General features: G+C 37.2%; 1 protein-coding gene across 1 annotated transcript; it reads left to right on the top strand.

The window, feature by feature from the left end:
- Positions 1-327: 327 nt before the first annotated feature.
- LOC131151158 (uncharacterized) lies at positions 328-1,038 on the top strand. The gene is made up of 2 exons (XM_058102406.1): positions 328-633; positions 706-1,038. Exons 1-2 carry the CDS (start codon positions 328-330, stop codon positions 1,036-1,038), a joined length of 639 nt encoding a protein of 212 aa, XP_057958389.1.
- The last annotated feature ends 20,251 nt before the right edge of the window (positions 1,039-21,289 follow it).

Below are 21,289 nucleotides of genomic sequence, written 5' to 3' on the forward strand. Positions count from 1 at the left end.
GGTAGAGTAGGTCGAGGATTGTGTTGTTGCTAGACAGGGACTCGTTGGCGATGTTTTGTGTTCTTCCTGGAATGACGATTTCAGCAAGATCACGGCAAACCATTGATGGATTTGTGTCAGTGTGATAGGGCAGACTTGGACCCGTTTGAGTGGTAGTTGACATGATTAGTTCTAACGATTGTGTTAACTATGTACGATATAGGAATTCTAACCGATTCCTATTCTATTTTCAGAATGGAGCTTAAGGATAACAACTTGGATAGTGGCTCTGAGGGGACTGTGAGTGATGAGTCTCTTTCCATGCCATGAGGGTTGACGAGGCAGGTTATGCGAGAGATCGAGCGAAGTGTTATAAGACTCGAAAGCTCTCCTACCGATGTGGGGTGTACCATTGATAGGTTCACACGTATGCACCCTCCGACATTTGTAGGAGGACTTAATCCATTTATAGAAGAAGACTGGGTCGAGAAGACTGAGAGAATTCTAGAAGTCCTCCACTACACAAATAGGCAGAGAGTCCTTTACGCTACTTTCCAGCTGTCTGGAGAGGCCGGACGTTGGTGGATTGCAGTGACTCTGCTTGAAAAGCAGAGAGCTAGTCCATCGAGTATGATGTGGGGCCGCGTAAAAGAGGTATTCTTTGAGAGATACTTCTCGGCTTCCACTCGTGATGTGAAGGCTGATGAGTTCTCAGGCCTGATGTAGGGCACCCTGACGGTGCAGAGATATGCAGCCAGATATATCGATTTATCTCAATTCGCACCGTACATGGTCCCGAATGAGTACAAGAAGGCTCAGAGGTTTGAGAGGGGTCTAAGGAAAGACATCCGCCGGCTTTTGGGGATGCTGCAAATCCGCGAGTTCTCTGTTTTAATAGATAAAGCCACCATAGTTGAGACCGACCTCCAGGGAGACGAGGTGGTGCAGGAACATAGGAAGAGACCAGTATCTTCTGGGTCTCAGACTGGTCCTCGGCAAGGACAGTGGAAGAAGAATAAGAACTATAGTTCTGGTTATCGAGTGTTAAATTCGGGGTGAGCAAACGGTCGGTTCGGTTAAATTCGGGTAATTAACCGAATTAACCGAAAAATTCGGTTAAATAAAACCATTAACCGAACCGACCGAATTGACGATGGAAACCGAACCGACCCCGACCGAATTGCCCATTCGGGTAATTCGGTTAACCAATTTTAAATTTTTTTTAAAACCAAATCTAACTTAATTAAATACCTTATTTATTAATTTTATTAATGAAAATAATATTTTACCGTAAAACAAAGAATCGAAATATGTTAATTAAACTCCTTCATGCACTTGCATAAGCAAAATTTATATTCATAAATTATATTTAAAATCTAATTAATTAGTAATTCGGTTAATTCGGTTAACCGAAATTTTTTTACCCTTAACCGAACCGAAACCGATTAACCAAAATTTTGTGGAATTATAACCGAACCGACCGAACCGGGATTTTTACCCGAACCAAACCGACCAATTTCGGCCTGTTAATTCGGTTAATTCAATTTTCACCGAATTTTGCTCACCCCTACAGAACACCAAGCGGTAGAATTCTCAGGGGGATCCATCCTCTGCACCGTGCGCCAAGTGTCGTAAATGGCACGATGGAAAATGTTAGCCATTCTGGGGTAACTGCTACAACTATGGCATGTCGGGCCATATGTCACGGAGCTGTCAGGCACCGAGGAGAGATACGCCTGCACAGAGCCAGAACCGTAGGGGTAATCAGATGCCTCGGGGAAACTACCAGGCAACCACAGCTCCGGTGAGGGTATATTCACTTACTCCAGCAGATGCAGAACACGCTAGGAACGTGGTGATAGGTACCATGTTAACGCTTTCAAATAAATCTGTTGTTTTATTTGATTCTAGAGCAACCCATTCGTTTATATTTGCTAGTTTTGTGAAGTTGTGTGGGGTTGAAACCTGAATGATGGATGAGAGGTTGTATGTGGCTACGCCGACTGGGAGTGTAACGATCTGTGGTAAGATGTTAGGAAACTGCCTAGTGGTAACTCAAGGGAGGCTGCTACCAGCGAATCTTGTAGTATATGACATGTCTGGTTTCGACGTCATACTGAGGTTGAATTGGCTATTCTCTAGTTATGCGGTGATTGATTGTCGTAGGAAGGTAGTAGTGTTCAGACCTCCTGGGAAACGGGAGTATGAGTTCGTGGGATCATGTGTGCGTTTGACGCCACAAATTCTATCGGCATTACAGGTGAGGAGGCTACTCTTAGACGGATGTCAGGGATACCTAGCTTGCGTGAAGGAACCATTGCGAGGGAAGTTGAGGCTGGAGGATATTCAGGTGGTCAACGAGTTTTCAGATGTGTTTTCGAAAGTTTTACCCAGTTTACCTCCAAATCGTGAGATGGAGTTTGCGATAGATTTGCTGCGTGGAAAGACACCAATCTCTAAAGCTCCATACCAGATGGCTCCAACAGAACTTCAGGAGTTGAAGGAGCAGTTGCAGGGACTCCTAGACCAGGGTTTTATCTGACCTAGTGTATCGCCCTGGGGAGCTCCAATTTTATTTGTGAAGAAGAAGGACGAGCCGATGCGTATGTGAATTGACTACCATGAGATTAACAAGGTGACTGTGAAAATCGTTACCCATTGCCTTGTATTGATGATCTCCTTAACCAGCTGCAGGGAACGCAGGTCTTTTCGAAGATCGACCTACGGTCAAGGTATCATCAGGTGAGGATTCGATCTGAGGATGTTGCGAAGACTGCTTTCCGAACCAGATATGGCCACTATGAGTTCTTAGTCATGCCTTTTGGGATGATGAATGCTCCGGCAGTGTTCATGGATCTGATGAACAGGATTTTCCATGAGTACCTGGACCAATTCATAGTGGTGTTCATTGATGACATTCCGGTATACTCGAGGAGTCCGAAAGAGCCTGAAAACCATTCGAGGTTGGTGCTACAGATTCTACGAGATAGGAAGTTGTATGCCAAGCTGAAGAAGTGTGAGTTCTGGTTGAATCAGGTTGCGTTCTTAGGTCATGTGGTGTCTAAGTTCGGTATCTCAGTTGATCCTAGCAAGATTGAAGTTGTGGTTGACTGGACAAGACCGAAGAATGTGCAGGAGGTTCGGAGTTTTCTAGGATTGGCAGGTTATTATCGTCGGTTCGTGGAAGGATTCTCTAAGTTGTCTAGGACTCTGACACAATTTACCAAGAAGGGTGTGAAGTTTGATTGGACCAAGGATTATGAGCAATGTTTCTAGGAGCTGAAACGACGATTAGTTACTGCTCCGATCTTGACCATTCCTTCGGGGAATGACGATTTTGTGATTTATAGCGACGCATCTCTGAAAGGTTTGAAATGTGTGTTTATGCAATAGGGTAAGGTAATTACTTATGCTTCTTGTCAACTTAAGGAATACGAGAAGAATTACTCTACACATGATCTAGAATTGGCCGATATAGTTTATGTGTTAAAGATCTAGCGGCACTACCTGTACAGTGTTCAGTGTGAGATTTTCACTGACCACAAAAGCCTCAGGTACTTTTTCATGCAGAATGAGCTAAATATGAGGCAGAGGCGATGGTTGGAGTTGATCAAGGACTACGAATGCACGATCAGTTGTCATCCGGGAAAGGCTAATGTGGTAGCTGACGCGTTGAGTTGGAAGTCAGAGCATGCGGCACTGTCTGCAATTATAGCTCAGCATCATATTAGACGAGATCTAGAAATCTTTGGCGTAGAGTTAATGGTTGGTGATCATCAGGCTTTCATTTCTATCTTGGTGATTCAACCGACTTTGTTTTAGTGTATTAAAACCACATAGACTAGGGATGCAGAGTTGGTTGAGACTGTGAGGAAAGCACAGCAGGGATTGGCTGCAGATTTTAACATCTCTGAGAGAGGTGTGTTGAGGTTTGAGACCAGGCTGTGTGTTCCAAACGACGAAGAGATCAGAAGGACGATTCTAGAGGAGGCGCATAATTCCTTGTATACGGTACATCCGAGTAGCACGAAGATGTATCAGGATTTACGTGAGTTCTTCTGGTGGAGTGGTATGAAGAGGGATATTGTCCGATTCGTGGAGCAGTGTCTGACGTGTTAGCAAGTGAAAGCTAAGCATCATAGATCGGCAGGGCTGTTACAGGCCTTAGTTATTTTGTTCTGGAAATGGGAGCATATTTCCATGGACTTTGTTACCGAATTACCGCCAGCGCTTCATAGGCAGAATGCTATCTGGGTAATCATGGACAGGTTGATGAAATCTGCTCACTTTGTACCGATGAAGGTTAGCTACCCTTTGAGTAGGCTAGCAGACTTGTACGTGCATGAGATAGTAAGAATGCATGAGGTACCGGTGTCAATTTTTTCAGATCGAAACCCGAGGTTTACTTCTCGATTCTAGAAGAGCTTGCAGGAAGCATTAGGGATGAAACTTACTTTTAGTACAGTGTTCCACCCCCAAACTGATGGACAGTCAAAGAGGATAATACAAATTTTGGAGGATATGTTACGGGCTTGCGTGTTGATTTCAGTGGTAGTTGGATTCAGTTTCTGCCACTAGTGGAGTTTACCTATAACAATAGCTTCCAAACTAATATCGGGATGGCACCGTTCGAGGCTTTGTATGGTCGGAGGCGTCGATCTCCTTTGTATTGGGATGAGGTTGGTGAACGTCAGGTGTTAGGACCTGAACTTGTATAGCAAGCATCTAAAAAGGTGGGTTTAATCTAGGATAGGATTAAATCGGCTCAGAAACGGCATAAGAATTACGCGGATGTTCACCGCTGCGAGTTGGAATTTGAGGTGGGGGTAAGGTTTTTCTGAGAATCGCTCCAATGAAAGGAGTGATAAGATTCGGGAGGAATGGCAAGTTGAGCTCAAGGTATATCGAACCATTCGAGATTCTAGAATGAGTGTGTAACGTCCCTCAATTTCTTAACATAAAATATCACATAATAAATAAAAATGGTCAACCCGAACCCGTGGGTAGCGGGGACACCTGTCAAACACAGCGGAAAACCTAGCAGCAGTAAACATAAAATCTCAAACATCCAATCATAAAACATAATACCAGAGCATTCTATACATCCTCACATACATCCAAATATCTCTAGGGTCAAACACAAAATAACTCTGACACTATTACAAAATCTTACCCTTCTCACAGGGTAATCTCACTAGCTCAACGGCGGCCCTGACCCGCCAGTCTCTCAGGAGCTCCTGAAAAATTAATTAAGTTTGGGGGTGAGACACTTCTCAGTAAGGGAAAATAAACTAAATACAGCTGTGTGACAACATGAATATTTAATGCATTTGTACATATACAGTACATTTCATAATTTTATAAACATAATCATATCGTATTGGGTAAACATATATTTTCACATCTGTTAATAAATCATATCATACATAAAATCATCTGTTATAACTGTAGTACTGAAAACAAACCCAGGATGACTAGCTAGCTGGTGTCATGTATTACCCCCCATGACGGGTTGTGCAGCCCGAAGGCGGGACCCGACAATGGCTGGCCGACCACTGCCGAATCAAATATGTCTGTAAGTACGATGAGCCCACCACACCCTGGTCCGGACTGCCAGGTGGACGTCCACACTCTACTGAAAGCCACATCGACTATCCATCTCCCATCCCCTCGTGGGACGGTAGCACTAATAAGGCCTCGTGCCAAAATGAACCCATAGCTACGGTACCGAGCTCCTGGTCTGAACTAAACTAACATCCTGGTTGTGAAAACATATAATACATGATCATACGTAACATCATTACGGCCTCGTGCCGAAAACATAGATACGGCCTCGTGCCGAAAATATAAATACGTGGCCTCGCGCCAATAACATAAATACGGCCTCGTGCCGATAACATAAATACGGCCTCGTGCCGATAACATAAATATATGGCCTCGCGCCAAAAACATAAATACGGCCTCGTGCCGATAACATAAATATATGGCCTCGCGCCAAAATTGTTTCAGGTATATATATACTGAAAATACCTCATTTATCACACAATCGTCAAAACCATCACAACATAACTCATATTTTCATAAATGCCTGAAATCATGCTTGGTTCGTAAAATCTTTCACATCATAATACATTTCACATAAAATAATATTCATGCCACACATATGCTGTTAAAAGTCATACTTCATATTCTAAAAACGTGAATTATTTACATCTCATACATACATATACATTTTAATCATCATAGCAGTATTTTCCCAATCGTACATTTCATGCGTAATACACAATATAACATATGCTTTTTTGAAAATAAATTTACTCATAATCAATAATAATTTGTATGAAAAATTACTGCTTTAGTTTATTCCCTTACCTGACTATTGCGAAATTCCTTAGGACCCAAAATTTCACGCCCTTGGCGCCCGAAATTTAATTCCTGCAATTTACATTTTTTCCCAGATTAATTAATCTATTTCTCCAAAATAATACTCATATAGCCTTCCTTAGGCTCCATATACCTCAAATTAATATTTAAACTATTATTTAATATCCCTACTTAATTTTTCAAATTTTGCCTGCGGGTCCCAAAATTACACCCGCGGCGCTCACCCGAGTCCTAAATTTCAGAAATCCTATTTCAGTCGCAGATGCTTAATATTTTAGCATTTCTAAATTAATGCTAATTAATTAAAAATAAGCCCCTTAATAATCGCCGCACCCCAAATTTGGAGTTTTGGCCCGACACCCCCACGAGAATTCCGTCCCACTAGACTTGTAGAGAATCATCCCTAGATTCTCGTGGTGGTGTCCGTTCGTCAATTGGACTTATATTTTGCAAGAAATTAAAGAAAAAGGGGGAAATGGCTTACCCTAGGGAATATGCCTACGCTGCTCCTACCATCGATCCGCTCCGGTAGAAATGACGGCAGCAACGAATGGAGTCTAGTGGTATTTTCGGATTTTCAATCGGGCGAAAATCCGTCACGAAATCGAGGAGTGAGGGAGAGAGAACGTGAGGAGAGAGAGAGTTCTGAGAGTTGCAGAAGAAAAGAATAAAAATGAAGAAGAAGAAGAATCTAGGGGGGGTGAATTTTAAGAATCCACCTGAAGCTTCAGAAGCTTCAGGTGGTTAACATAATAATAATAATAATAATAATAATAAATATATATATTTAATTAATATTAATAATAATATATTTTATTAAAAAAAATAAAAATAAAAATAAATTTTAATTAATTTTTTTTTCTTTTTCTTTTTCTTTTAAATCCGATTAATTAATTAGTTAATTAATTAAAATTTTAATTAATTAATTAATTTTTTTTTTTTTTTTGAAATCAATTCACTAATTTTTTTATATCTCTATTTTTGGGGTTTTTACAGAGTGGGTCCGGTGGCCTACCGGATTGTAGTACCCCCTGCGCTCTCAAGGATCCATGATGTATTTCACATATCCATGTTAAGGAGGTACGTGCAGGATCCGTCGCATGTTATTAATTACGAGTCCTTGGAACTTAGGGATGCTTTGGCGTATGAGGAAATACCAGTTCAGATTCTGGATCTAAAAGTTCAGAAGTTGCGTACCAAGTAGATACCATTAGTGAAGGTTTTGTGGCAAAATCATGCGGTTGAAGAAGCTTCTTGGGAATTAGAAGCTGAAATATGCCGGAAGCACCCTCAGTTGTTTTGAGTCGTAGTTAGATAGCAGGGTTGGTATGGGTATGTATGTATGTATGTATGTAGTACTCTGTTATCGTATTAGTGTTGTGTGGTTAGTCTCTAGGAGAGTCCTATTTTATTGTGAGCTCCTGAGGCCGTATATGTAGGTAACCATGGTGTTCCTACTCCATGAGTGAGGGAAGGTATGTATGTATGTATTGTGACGGGGCTGCATATAAATAGCCACTGGTTCTTCTTAGAATGTGTATGTATTCAGTAGTATAAATAAGTTCGTGATGAAAGATTGCAAATTTCGAGGACGAAATTTTTGTGAGAAGGGGAGGTTGTAAGAACCCGAACCGTGATATAAGGATTAATTATATAAAAGAAGGGTAAATTGGTAAAGTGGACAAGCTTCGTCCACGAAGCCAGAGTTCATCGACGAAGTCCCTTCTGTACTCGGCGACGAAGTTCAGGTGCTCGTCGACGAAGAGAAGCCGAGAGGTTTCGTGAAACTGGGAATCTCAGGCTCGTCGATGAGGTCACTGTCTCGTCAACGAGGTGTATTCAATGACTCGTCGACGAGGACGGCCGAGTCAAGGGCTATAAATATCAATTTCCATTACTTCCAAGCTAAGAAATCTAAAAAAATCCTCTCGCCCTCTCTCTATAGAACTTGAAGATCACTCTCTCTCTCTCTCTAGATTCCTTCACTATTCGTCGCCTGATTCATGGCAGGATTCTCTTCGCAAATAGTGGATCGGAATCTCGTTTCGAGTAGTTTCGGGTTTTGGTTCAAAATCGAGGTAAGGCTCGATTTCAATTTATGTTTTGAAATATGTGTAGTAGTACGAGTTATAAGGAAGTATTGTTCTGCGTTGTTTAAGTTTTAGTGTCTGGGTTCGTAGTTTTGGGAGTCGTAGAGTTTGCAGTTCGATTTCGGGTTAAGGTAAGGGGATTTTGTTTATATTAGTTTATTTTTAAAATCGAGATTGGTAAACCTATAGGTTACGATCGTATGTATGTTTTGATTACTTATTTGGGGAAATCTATCAGGTAAAAATGCGGGATTTTTGGGTTACAATTTTTAGAAAAATTGAGATTTTCAAGTATCATCTCTACTTTGTTCGAAAAACTGTATGTGGTATTTAAACTATATTATTGAGGTGATTGTATCCATATGTGTATAAAACTATATGTTTGAATTGGAAAATGATACGATTTACGATATATCAAATAAGTGTGGAATGTATGGTTGTATATAATTGTTCCAGGTATTTTGTAAAATAGCTAGTGGCGGCTAATTATCATATGCTGATAAGTATAGGAACATGAGTTCCAAAAAGATTCTAGATTTTGTGAAATCATCTAGTAGCGGCTAATTACCGTATGCTGCGTCATGTACCGGTTCATTACTGTGGGTGAGAGTGTCCGGCTCTATATCCGAGGGTGTGAAATATCGCCTGTGTGTTCCGGCTAGTCACCGATGAGTGTGAGCTACACTGTATTGGCGACGTACCGTTGTGAGGCTTCGGTTATCACAGGGTATCGGTTGCTTGAGTGTGACGACACTAACCGTATGTTTGGGTATCGTATGCACTGGAATGGATTTGTGAAAATACTAGAACTGTATAGAACTGTATGGAAATGTTTTGAAACTGTATTGTATTGTATAGTGTTATGTTTTACATAAAATAACACTAGTATGCCACACACCAATATAACCTGCTTTCTTCCTTACTGAAAGGTGTCTCACCTCGAATGTATATACAAATGTTTTCAGGTCCTTTGGGTAGCCGAAACTAACATCCTAGCATCCTGAAGCAGGGGGGTCATTTAGCTACACTTAGTTCCTGGATAGGTACAAGTTTTGTAACCGGGTTGTCGTGATGGTTTTTGTAGACACCCAGAGTATGTTTTGTAATTATGGGAATGTATATCCTAGTGTTGTATAGACTCTACTTTGGTATGTCATATGGATAGAATGAACATTTTTTGCTCCGTATTTGATGAGTATGGATGTGTATGTATATGTTTTTAGGGTTTTCGTATGCCCCATGAGGTCGGACCCCCTTCCAGTAGTGTATCATGTATGTTTGATTGATACAAAGATAGCTTAGGTCACTATTTTCACACCTAGGATCCATTTGCGGGTTCGAGGCGTGACATAGATTGTAATCATCTATCAGTTACGGGAACAGTCTTATAGAAGATTGTATCATTGAACCCTCGCATAGAGTATCTTGCGATCACCTGCAATGCATATTGATTTGGATCAATATGCAAATATTTGTATATGTTTGAATACAATTTATTTAATTTACACCTTTGGTCAATTCGAATTGGTTGAACTAGCTGAGTACTATAACCAACACCTTCTACTCTGGTGATAATTTTCCCACTATATGCAACAATACTGTCACCGGAACACTGCTTGAGTTTCCTGCCATTTAGATCAACCCTCGAGAAATAGAAAAAACCTACAAAAAACAAAATTGTATATGTAATCGCATGGCATAACAGCTCTTTTCATTCATGGTAAGCTAATCAACTATAATCATGACTCCATTAATTATACAGTAATCCTTTAAAATAAAATGTAGCATGCAGTATTTGTTAATCATTCGACACATGGTTTATATACTTTGAATATTTTGGGTAGGAAAAATTTTATAAAAAATTTGGCAGCATGTCGTCAATAAACAAAACATTTTCCCATCCTGCATATCACAAACCATGCACCAGATATCTTATGAGTTTCTACTACATGCAATTCACAAGTCATTGAAACATCCATGCAAGTGGCATTCAGTTCAATCAGCATGCACTCCTAATCAACTACCAGCATGCATTTCATAATATTGCATCAATCATGTAGTTAATGTTCCAGATTAATCATGCCCACACAATATATTCAACTGTATATTCATTATTAATTTTTCTTAATGGTATTTTTTTAATTTTTTAAAACACTCAATCAAGGCTGTAGAAACCTGAACCCAAAAAATAAAAGAAAATAAATATAAAAAAGAGAAATAAAGAAAAACAAAAGAAAAAGAAGGAAATTGATTTGGCAGGACCCAAATCGTCAATAGTTTTATGAAGCTTGGGGAAAACCGTCACTGGTTTCAGTTAGCAGGGGAGGGTCAACTACCAAACCGTCGCTGGTTTTCTGAGGGCAGGGAAAACCATCGACGGTTTTCCTACGAGTTGGTTTACTTAAGGGCTAAGCAAGGCATCTTCTTTCATAACTTTAAAAATTCTCTCTCTCTCTCTCTCTCTCTCTCTCTCTCTCTCTCTCTCTCTCTCTCTCTCTCTCTCTCTCTCACAGGGTTTTTGGGACTCTCTCTCCCTTTCTCTACTCTCACTCTCTAGTGGCTCTCTCTCTCTCTCTCCCGTAAGCTCACCTGGAGCCCGTGCTCGGTCTCTGATCATCTTCTTCTCTTTTCTCAGTTTGCTAATTCGTTTTCGGCGACGGATCGAAAAGCTAGGGTTTTCTATTTTTTGAATGGAATCAATTTCTTTTTCAGGAACAAGTAAAGGGATTAAGTTAAGTTAGGTTTTTATTAAGTTTGAACCAATTAAACTGTGTTATACATAAGTATAATATGATTACAAGGGTTGTTTTGGAAACCAACCGTTCAAAAATGGATTTTACTAACATAGGATATATGATACGGTATTTTGAATAAAATGAATGGTGAAAAACTTGTTTATAAACTAATTATACTATGAGGTAATGGTTGGCTATTTATGTTTTATGTTTAAATATGGAAATCATGTGGCAAGTGAATAATCGGTATGACTATTGTGTAACTGGATTTAGGTATGGTTGTGAAAATATTGAACTGTTTGTGAAACATACAGGAACTGCCTTTGAAAAATACTAGAATTTGATATGACGGCCAAGGCCGGGTTTTATTTAATGGTCAGGGGCCAAATGTATTGTGAGCACGGTACCATTGCTAGGAAATAATTATTGAGGATCGTGTGCACCCACACTGTACTAAGAGGTGTGAGGTGGTCTCCGCCGTTTAGCCTGCGTAAGGATGAAGTACCTTTTCTAGAGACCGGATTAGGAAGTGGTAAGGCTAGCAGACCTGCAACTGAGTTGTGGGTGCCTGTAGACGCACTTGCACATGGTTACTTTGGCTGTGTCTGGGCTGATCCCCCAAGGCATAAGTCCAGTCGTCGGGCCGCACAACCTGTACCATGGGAGAAGTAAACGGTGTGTTAGTCCCAGGGAGTGTCTTCTACGCATATATGTTGATTTATGTAAACGGTGTCATTAGTTATTGAACTGGTTTATACTAAAGAAGTAAATGCATATTTTTCAACTGTAAATGTGTGAGAATTTGTATATGAATTAAATGTATAAATGTTTATAGCGAAGTAAACTCTTCGCCCAAGGGCTTGCTGAGAAAGACGAGTACCCTAATAAGTATCAATTGTAACCATACCAGGTTGCATAATGTATTAGAGTAAAGGGGTGTTACATGTATGGGAGTGTAATCTCTCATATCCTCGAGAACTATCACTTATAAATAATTTTGTGTGTGTGTGTGTGTGTGTGTGTGAGTATGGTTTGAGAATGATTTTGTAGCTGATGATATTTTGTATACAGTAAAACTCACGATGGTTACACACTCATATTAACTTAATCTATCTTACTAAGAAGTGTCTCACCCCAATATACAAATCGTCTTTTCAGAACCATCTCGAGATCGAGTTTAGCAAGCTCTGGGGCAGGGTGATAGCTAGTTTCAGTTTTTGTGAATGTCTCTAAGAACTTTAATGTAATTAAGTTTTTGAAGTCCCTGGATATGTAATATGCTCGTATGGACTAAGTTAGTTTTCTTTCTTTTGGTTGTGATGTAATATGAATATTGGGAGACTTCTATGTATGTTAGCAGTTTAGAACTCTAGTAATATTTTGGAGAATGTATCATTTACTTCCGCTGCATTTATATAATGAATATGGTATCAAGTATACAGACGTCACTAAAGTAGAACCCCGGACCCCATGTGGCAGGTCAGGGCATTACAAAGGCACGCCTCAATGCAACGCATGCTTAGAGCGCATTGAGACTCAATCTAAAATATCATATTCGAAAAAGGGTAACGCATTAAATGTTGAGGCCAATGCATTTTTATAAAAAAAAGAATGTTTTTTGTGCCTTTTTAGTTGAGGCTTACACATCCTGGGTGTGTGATTCTCAAGTTAGAATTGGTTAGAAAATTTAAACTACATGTTTGCATAAAATAAATTTCATAATGAGTTTATTTTGAAACAATAATTCATTTTCAATTAAAATCCAATCAATAATTCATTTTTTTCTAATACCAAATTTAAAACACTAGATTACAGCATATTTGTCAATTAAATTACACATAGCACATATAACAAATGAAAGGAAGTTTTGATTATTATTTTCTACTTAATATAATTCACATTATTACTTTCTAATTAATAACAATACATATATGTACACGTGAATGTGAGTTTGCATATGTATACTTGTATACATGTATAAGTATGTGAGTATGCGTATGTATAGATGTATTTGGTAAGCTTGCATGTATAAATATCATATAGTGAATTAACATATGATTGTGAAATTTTTAATAATATTTAACCATTTTTAATTATTATTTTTATAGTCAATATAATTCATATTGTTTATTTTAAATTAAAAATGATATATTATGATGCATATTTTCTTGGTCAAATCAACTACTCAAAATCAAATCAATTTTTAAACACGCCCTTAATTTTTAAAACCAAATCATTTTACCACTATAATTATTGCACAAGATAATAAAATTATCAGTAAAAGTGTAGTACCTCCAAATAATATTAGCAAATAAAAAACATTCATTTAGATAAATAATAACATGACTTTTGAAAAAAATATAGAAAACAAATTTAGATCTAGAAGTGCTAGCAAATAATAAATTTTAAATTTATTCAAAATTTTTAAAACAAAATAATGGATCATTAAGTAAACAAAAAATAAGAATTATAAAAATTTTAGTAGCAAAATCACATTTACATATCTTTTTACACGGAAAACACCTCATTGGAAAAAATTTTATATGCTAATAATAATAAAAAAAATTGTACTATTGTTGTAGTTATAAAGCAAATTAACCAATAATATTTAATAAATCAATATATAACAATTTTAATTTGATAAAATACAAATAATGAAATAAAAATCTTACCTTAGATGGGGGTTCCGGATGCAGCTTCCAAACAAAAAATCGAAAATAAAATACTAAATTATGATTCTATAATAACGAATCTTCAAAGTCATTTCAAATTAATCAAGAATAATCAATGAAAATAAAATAGATTTAGGGTAAGAAATACATACCACATTTCTCCCCTTTTATAGCTTACTCATGCTCCCGAACGATCACCTGCCACAACAAATGACCACCTTCTAGCTTGCTGCTGCTGCTGCCGTCTTCCTCCCTGTCAAACTCTCTGCTCTTTGTTTGTGACCATACGTTCGTGAGAGAAGTGAAGGAGAAATGAGGAGTTGAAAGGTAAATTTCGTTGGATCAAGTAGCGAAATTTGTCATGCATCACACACCAATTGATTATTCCATTTATCAAGCAACGAAATTACGTGAACGTTATTGTGAAAAATATTTTTTTGAATAGAATATTATTTAATATATTATTTTAAAATAAAGATAAGTCGAGAGAAAAAAAAAAAAAAGATACTTTGCCGCCAAAGAGAATATTTTCGTTGGCAGTTAAAAGTCTCGAGTCACATGATAAAGTGACAGCCAGGTGTTGGTAGGTTAAAATTTTGTCGGCGGTTAGAGACGGACGGGCCACGTCATCCCGTCCACGACATCCGCAAAAACAGTCAACCCGTCTATCACAGTAGGTTAGAATTCAAAAGCATTACGGTTTTTCGCGCCGGCCTTACTTAATTTCGATAATAGTTTTTGTTTTCTCTTTGCTTTTGTCGGCCATTCGGGTTTTTGGTTTTTGCGGTGCTTCAGCAGTTCAGCGTGCGTCTTTGACTCAAGATTTAGTGACCGGAGAAATTGAGGAGATGGAAGAGGAAGCTTCTATATAATGTGCCCATTATTTGCGGACAGCTAAGGCTTTTGTTATTTATTTATTTATTTATTTATTTATTGTGTTGTTATAATTTCTAATGGTTGGAAGGATCCTTTTAACCTTTACAGATAAACATCCACGCACTCACCATTGATGGCAATTGCATTCCCCCGCTACTATGGCTTGGTGAGTTGTCACCAAATGCATTTTTTTTTTCTTTTTTCCTTTTTTGGAGGTATTATAAATTTAAATCTTGGAATTCTTTAAAAAAAAAATATTAGATTTCATGTCTAAATTTTAATATATTAAATGATAATTTTATTCTTTAATTTTCACTTTCCCAGTGAATAATAATAATAATAAGGTGATAGCAAACTCGTCATTTTATTGTGCAAAAAAAAAAAACAAAACAAAACAAAACAATGCACTTTACAGATGACTCTATCTTGTCTTCTCGGGAGGAAATTCATCGAGCTATTAATTACTTACAAAACTTTCTGACTAAGGAGCAAGAGGTTATTCATGCGAATTTGGATCCTTTTATTCAGCCAATTTTAACTAGAGAGGAAAATTTCATGCTCAGTGCGGATCCTACAGTAGATGAAGTTCGTGCTGCGGTTTTCTTTATTCCGAAGCATAGTTCCCCTGGCCCTGATGGATTTGGGTCTGGTTTCTATATGGCTTGTTGGGACATTATAAAAGATGATGTTGTTGAAATAGCGACAAATTTTTTTAGGGGAACAGAGCTTCCCAGGTTCTATTCCTCTTCGTTCATTGTTTTGATTCTTATAGTGTTGAATTCAAAGAGTTTTGATAAATTTAGACCTATAAATTTGTGTTTTGTAGTGTATAAAATTTTTTCAGAGATTTTAGTGGCTCGGTTGACAGGGGTTTTGAATAAGATGATATCTCAGGAACAAGGAGCTTTTATTCCAGGGCCTAGTGTTTTCGAAAATATTACTTTGGCCCAAGAGATGGTGCATTCGATCCACAGGAAGAATCAGGGTGGCTGTAGAGATCCGATGAATTATATCAATTAAATAATAAAATGAGAGGAAAGAAAATAAATTTTAAAGGGGGAATTCGGCCGAGACTCATCGACGAGAACTTACCGAGAGACTGTTTCCCAAGGCCTGAATTTCGTCGACGAGAGATAAGCGTTCGTCGACGAAACTCCTTCTTAGACTCGTTGACGAGGAGATGTGGCTCGTCGACGTCGACAGGGCCACGTGGACAAGCATTTCTATAAAAGGCAAAGAACTCATTTTCGACGAGCGGAACACACAGAAATTTTCTCTCTCTCTCTCTCTCTTTTTTTCTCTCTCTCTCTCTCTTCGTTTCCCTCTCCTTCTCTTTAGAAATTCGGCCTCATTTCACGCCGGTATGACGATCCGAAACCGCCACGCTACTCCTGAGAAGATTCTTTTCATATCTGCTGGAGTAGATCGTTAGTTAGACCAATTTGGGCACCATCCCAAAATTTTGGTAAGTTAATTATTTTAAATTTTATAAGATATATGATGTTTCTAGACTGAAGGAAATGTGTTAGGTGAAATAATACTGGGATTTGTTGGGAAAATGTGAACTTCAGGGTATTGAACTGGGAACACCACAAGTGCAGATTTAGTTAAATTTGTAGGTTTCTCAGCAGTCAGGTAAGGGGATAAATTAAGTCAGTTTATTTTTATGAAAATTTATCATTTTAAAACAGCATGTATTTACAAAATTTATGTAATTTATGTATGTTATATCAAAATATTTGGGAATACTGTTGTTGAATAGGAAAACGGTTTTAAAATATTTAAACAGAAAAATATTCAGTTTAATACTACTTAAATCTATGTGGCATGTGTAAGGACCCGAACCCGAGTGGGTTCCTACATATAAATTTTTCAACGGAAGCAAATAAATCTAACTTATTTTTATTACTAGAATACTAATTAGCTTTATTACGATTATATGTCTCAATTATTAAAATGCAAAATTCTAAAATTTTAAAATACACAAACATATTTTCTATTGTATTATACTAAATTTTTATTCTACTCTACTCTTTCTATTCCCGCTCATGCATTTGCTACGTCAAATTTCTAGTACACTCTTCAAAATGATCTGAAATGTAAAATAATGATCAAAGTGAGATGATGCTCAGTAAGTAAATAAGATTATTATTAGTGTATGGCAAAAATGAGCTTTCATAATATTTTAATTTCATTAAATATTATTTAATATTATAACTTCAAAACTACTTTAAAAATAAATGTAAATTTAAAAATTTCTATACAAAACTTTTACTATCATCTATAGCAATAAAATTTTATAATCATATACTATAACTATTAAACTGAACTTTTTAACTTTTAAAACTATAACTATAATACTCAATCATGTGTATATATATATATACTATTCCTTATTAAATCATTATTTAGGCACAAAAAATCCCTCATTCACATAAATATATATTTTTCTTTCAATTCATCAATAGTTCTGCATACGTAATTAAATATGTATATATACATGTATTGTAAAAACTACCTTTAGGTCTGTTAATCGTAAGTCATGTTTACCCCAATGACTGAGTTGTGCGGTTCGAAGACTGGACCTTAACTGGCTGGCCGGCCAAACTAAATTAACGTACATCATCATTAAGTAAGATTTTCCCTATTAAACTCTAGTCTGACCCAGGAGTGCTTGCAGACACTCCCATTTAATTAATTTACTTAATTAATTGATTATTTATTTATTTATTTATTTATTTTATTTTTTTGAAATCATTATTATTATCATTGTTATTATTTTTAAGTTATGCTTTATTTTATTTTATTTTTTTTAAAATAAGTTCAAATTTCGAGAACTCATGTGGGTCCCACATGGTCTTATGGGTCCCACACAACTTCGAGACCCAAGTGGGTCCTGTTGACCTTATAAGTAGCACCCGGTTTTGATAATGAAAAATATTAATATTTGATGTTTGTCAAGTGTTTGTGCAGGTTCAAATCAAACTTCCTTGATGACACTTGAAGAAACAAGAAGACGTGAAGTTTTGTAATTTACATTGTAATATATTAGTCATTTATGTAATAAGGTCTGTAATGGTCATCTAGGATATGGTTTGTATGCCTATCACCTGCGCATCATGCACACAAGATATAGTGTGAGCTCAACTTGACCATAGTAAGACCTTAGGCTCTAACACTCACACACACATTGCATCAAATATGATTGTGAAATAATTGTACTGAAATTGACAATATCTAAGCAAGCTAAGAGGGGTCGGGCGACCGAACCTTTGGAGTATAAAACTCCTCAAGCACCCGAACTTAGACAAAGTCAAATAGTTTACCAGCCATTGGGCGACCGAACCATAAATGCATGTATCTTCTTCGGGCGTCCAAACACTTTGAAAGGGACTATTCACCAACTCGAGCAACCGAGGATTACAATTCAAAATCAGCCCCGGGCGATCGAACTCAGGATTGGGCACCTGAACCTACAAACAAATGTTTCTAACTTTTGTTCGGGCTGCCGAGCCAAGACACGGGTGACCGAATTAGCTTATAACACTTTTATTACTATGTCTATTCGGGCGACCGAACCTCAGTTCAGCCACCCTAACTCCAGCCGGTTAAATTAAATTAACCATAATAAAACAGAGTTATTTCGAGCTAATTGAATTTTAATCTTTTAAGAGTTTTTAATAATGTCCATTATGTCCCGAACGGTAATAATTTTTTACCTGGCTATAAATATGAGTCCATTTGCTCAATTAAAAGAGGATTAAGAAAAGTGATTAGCAAAAACTCTCTTTATCTTGAAAATCCTTTCTTTGTCCAAAAACTCTCAAACTTGCCTCCTTTGATAAAATCTGAGATTGTGAGAGCTCTTCGTGTGTTATTGTGATTGTTATACTATGCTAAAATCTCCCATTTGTATGGTTGTTATATATATTTCTCTTGGGGAGTTTTAGCCTAGGTTTAACCCACAGATTTCTTCATCGTAAATTTAGCGTGGGATTAAACCAAGGAAGCTTAGGATATTTGCATTCCATTGCAAGTGTCCGATAGCTAGATTTTTGGTGTGCAAATATTTTTCAAACAAACAAGTATTTCTTCAAACTAGTATTGTGCATCTTTCATTGAGTAAAATCTATTTGAAGCTAGTTTGATTATATGCTTAGCTTACTTGGAATATTGATGTGCTATTGAGATATCCTATTTAGAATTCCAAGTTGTTGCTTGTGTTGAAATACTCTTCAGCATCATACTGATCATCTTGTATTGAGTACTGATTGAGCAAAACATACATCACTAAGCTTACACTATATTCATGTTATTGATGTGTTTGTGATTGAGCGCACTACTTTGGTACAAATTTCCTTTACGTGAAAGCACTATTTCATTGTACCATTTGCTTGTAATATCTAAGTGTTTCCAAGCGTGGCCTGAGGGGGCGGTAATCCAGCCCGGTAAAGATTGTTGTAAAAGTTGAGGTCAGCCCTGTGCTAATTGGCCCGGTTTGTATAGGTGTCGCTCCACCCAGTTAAGTGAGCAAGTGATAGTGGTAATCCTTATGCTTGTTTGCCAAGGCAGGGACGTAGGCAATTGGCCGAACCTCGATAACATTTCTGTGTGTCACTCTTACTTTATTATTTTTCTGGTGCATGTGTTGTTAATCAAATTGCATCATTTAATTTCTGATATTTTTATATTACTCGCACTAGATTGACCATAGGGTTGTGAATATACTGCTGTTAAGAGGAATACCTAGAAGTTAAATTTTAAAAATACCAATTCACCCCTCCCCCTTCTTGGGATCACGGTAAAGCTAACAGGTCCTATGTAACTTCAATAGTTCTCACACAGTTTTATGAGCCCTACACAGCTTTGGGAATCATGTGGACCCCACACGGTCTTGTGGGCCCCGCATAAGATACATATATTATTATCATTATTTTATCATATATTTCTACAAATTATGTCAATCAAAATATAATTTTATGTATATATACTTATTTACGTGTACAAATAGTGTCTATCTTGTTTATCCTATGAAATTTCATTTTGACCAGGCCAACCGCTAGGGAGTAACTAAGCCACAATGGTCTCTAAGCACTCGCTAAGACAAGGTCTTTCTTAGGCATCAAACATGGAATCAAGGATCCTACAGAAAAACACTTCTATATTGATATTAACTTAATGACCATTTTTATTATTTTATTATTATGATTATGCTTTAATCATATATATATTTTTGGGTCATCACAGCATGAGTATCATTTTACGAATATTTTGTTATGTCAAATATTCAATAAAAGCATGTTTACAATAGTTTTTCAGGAAAACCATAAATAGTACAGGAAATTATAGTTTCAAAATTTTACGATAAATAGTACAAATTTCAGCTCAGTATGTATATAATATGCTCGACACAAGGTCGTGATTGATAGCCGGCGCAAGGCCGTGATTATATATTATATGTAAGAATTCAACAAAACGCTATCAATCTAATTTCATGTTAAATCAGTAAATGTAAACATACTATATGTTATCAGAATCTGCATGGTTTAGTTTAAATCAGTATTCAGGGCTCAGCACTGTAGCTATTCAGTTCAGTTCAGATTAGTGCTACCACACTTGCTAGCAGAGAGTGTGAGGGATGGATAGTCGATGTAGCTTTAGTGTACTGCTGTTGACGTTCCCCTGGAAGTCCGGATCAGGGTGGGGCGGGCCCATCGTACTTACAGACACATTTGACTTGGCAGTGGTCGACCAGCCATTGTCAGGTCCCGCCTTCGGGCTGCACAACCCAATTATAGGGGGTAATGCATGATATCAGCTAGCTATCCATCCTGGGTAATATTTCAGTACTATCAGTTATAGTAGATGATTTTATAATATCTGAAATTCAATATGATTTAACATGATTATGATTATGTATGTTTTATCTAGTATTATATTATTAGTTTTTATCCAGACATGTGTTATGTATTCTTTATCTATCATAGTGAATTTCATATTATGAATTACATTGAAGTATATAGTTTTTAAATTGTACTAATCAGCTCTTTTATGAGCAATTCTTGTACATCTTGTTTCAAATCTCTTTATCGGATTGATTGACGATTCGAGTGTTGAGTCATTGGACCAAACGAGGGTATATCGTTTGTAAACGATGGCGGGCTCTAGCCTAATCGAAGGAGTGTTGTAAATGATGTTATTCCGCTCTGCAAAGGAACTGACCTAGTGAATCCTTTGGTGGTTTGCCAAAGGCGAGGACGTAGTCTGAGTATAAGCTAAACCTTATAAAACCTTATGTTCCTCTTTCTCTTCCCTACTCTTTATTTTTCAGCAAACTTTACAAACTACGTGGATGCTTTATAAATTTCTGAATTTTGAGTGTTTGGTTGTTAAATAGATTGGAAGATAATTTGTTTTGATTTGATCAGCATTGATTGCGGAAACCGAAAGAGACTACATTGGTTGATCATTCTAAACTTATCAAACTGAAAGTTTATTTAAAAGTTGAACATTGGGAAGAAATGTGATTGTGAATTTTAACATAGGGCTTATA

The sequence above is a fragment of the Malania oleifera genome, chromosome 3 (genome assembly GCF_029873635.1).
Source record: "Malania oleifera isolate guangnan ecotype guangnan chromosome 3, ASM2987363v1, whole genome shotgun sequence".
Classification (NCBI taxonomy): Eukaryota; Viridiplantae; Streptophyta; class Magnoliopsida; order Santalales; family Ximeniaceae; genus Malania; species Malania oleifera.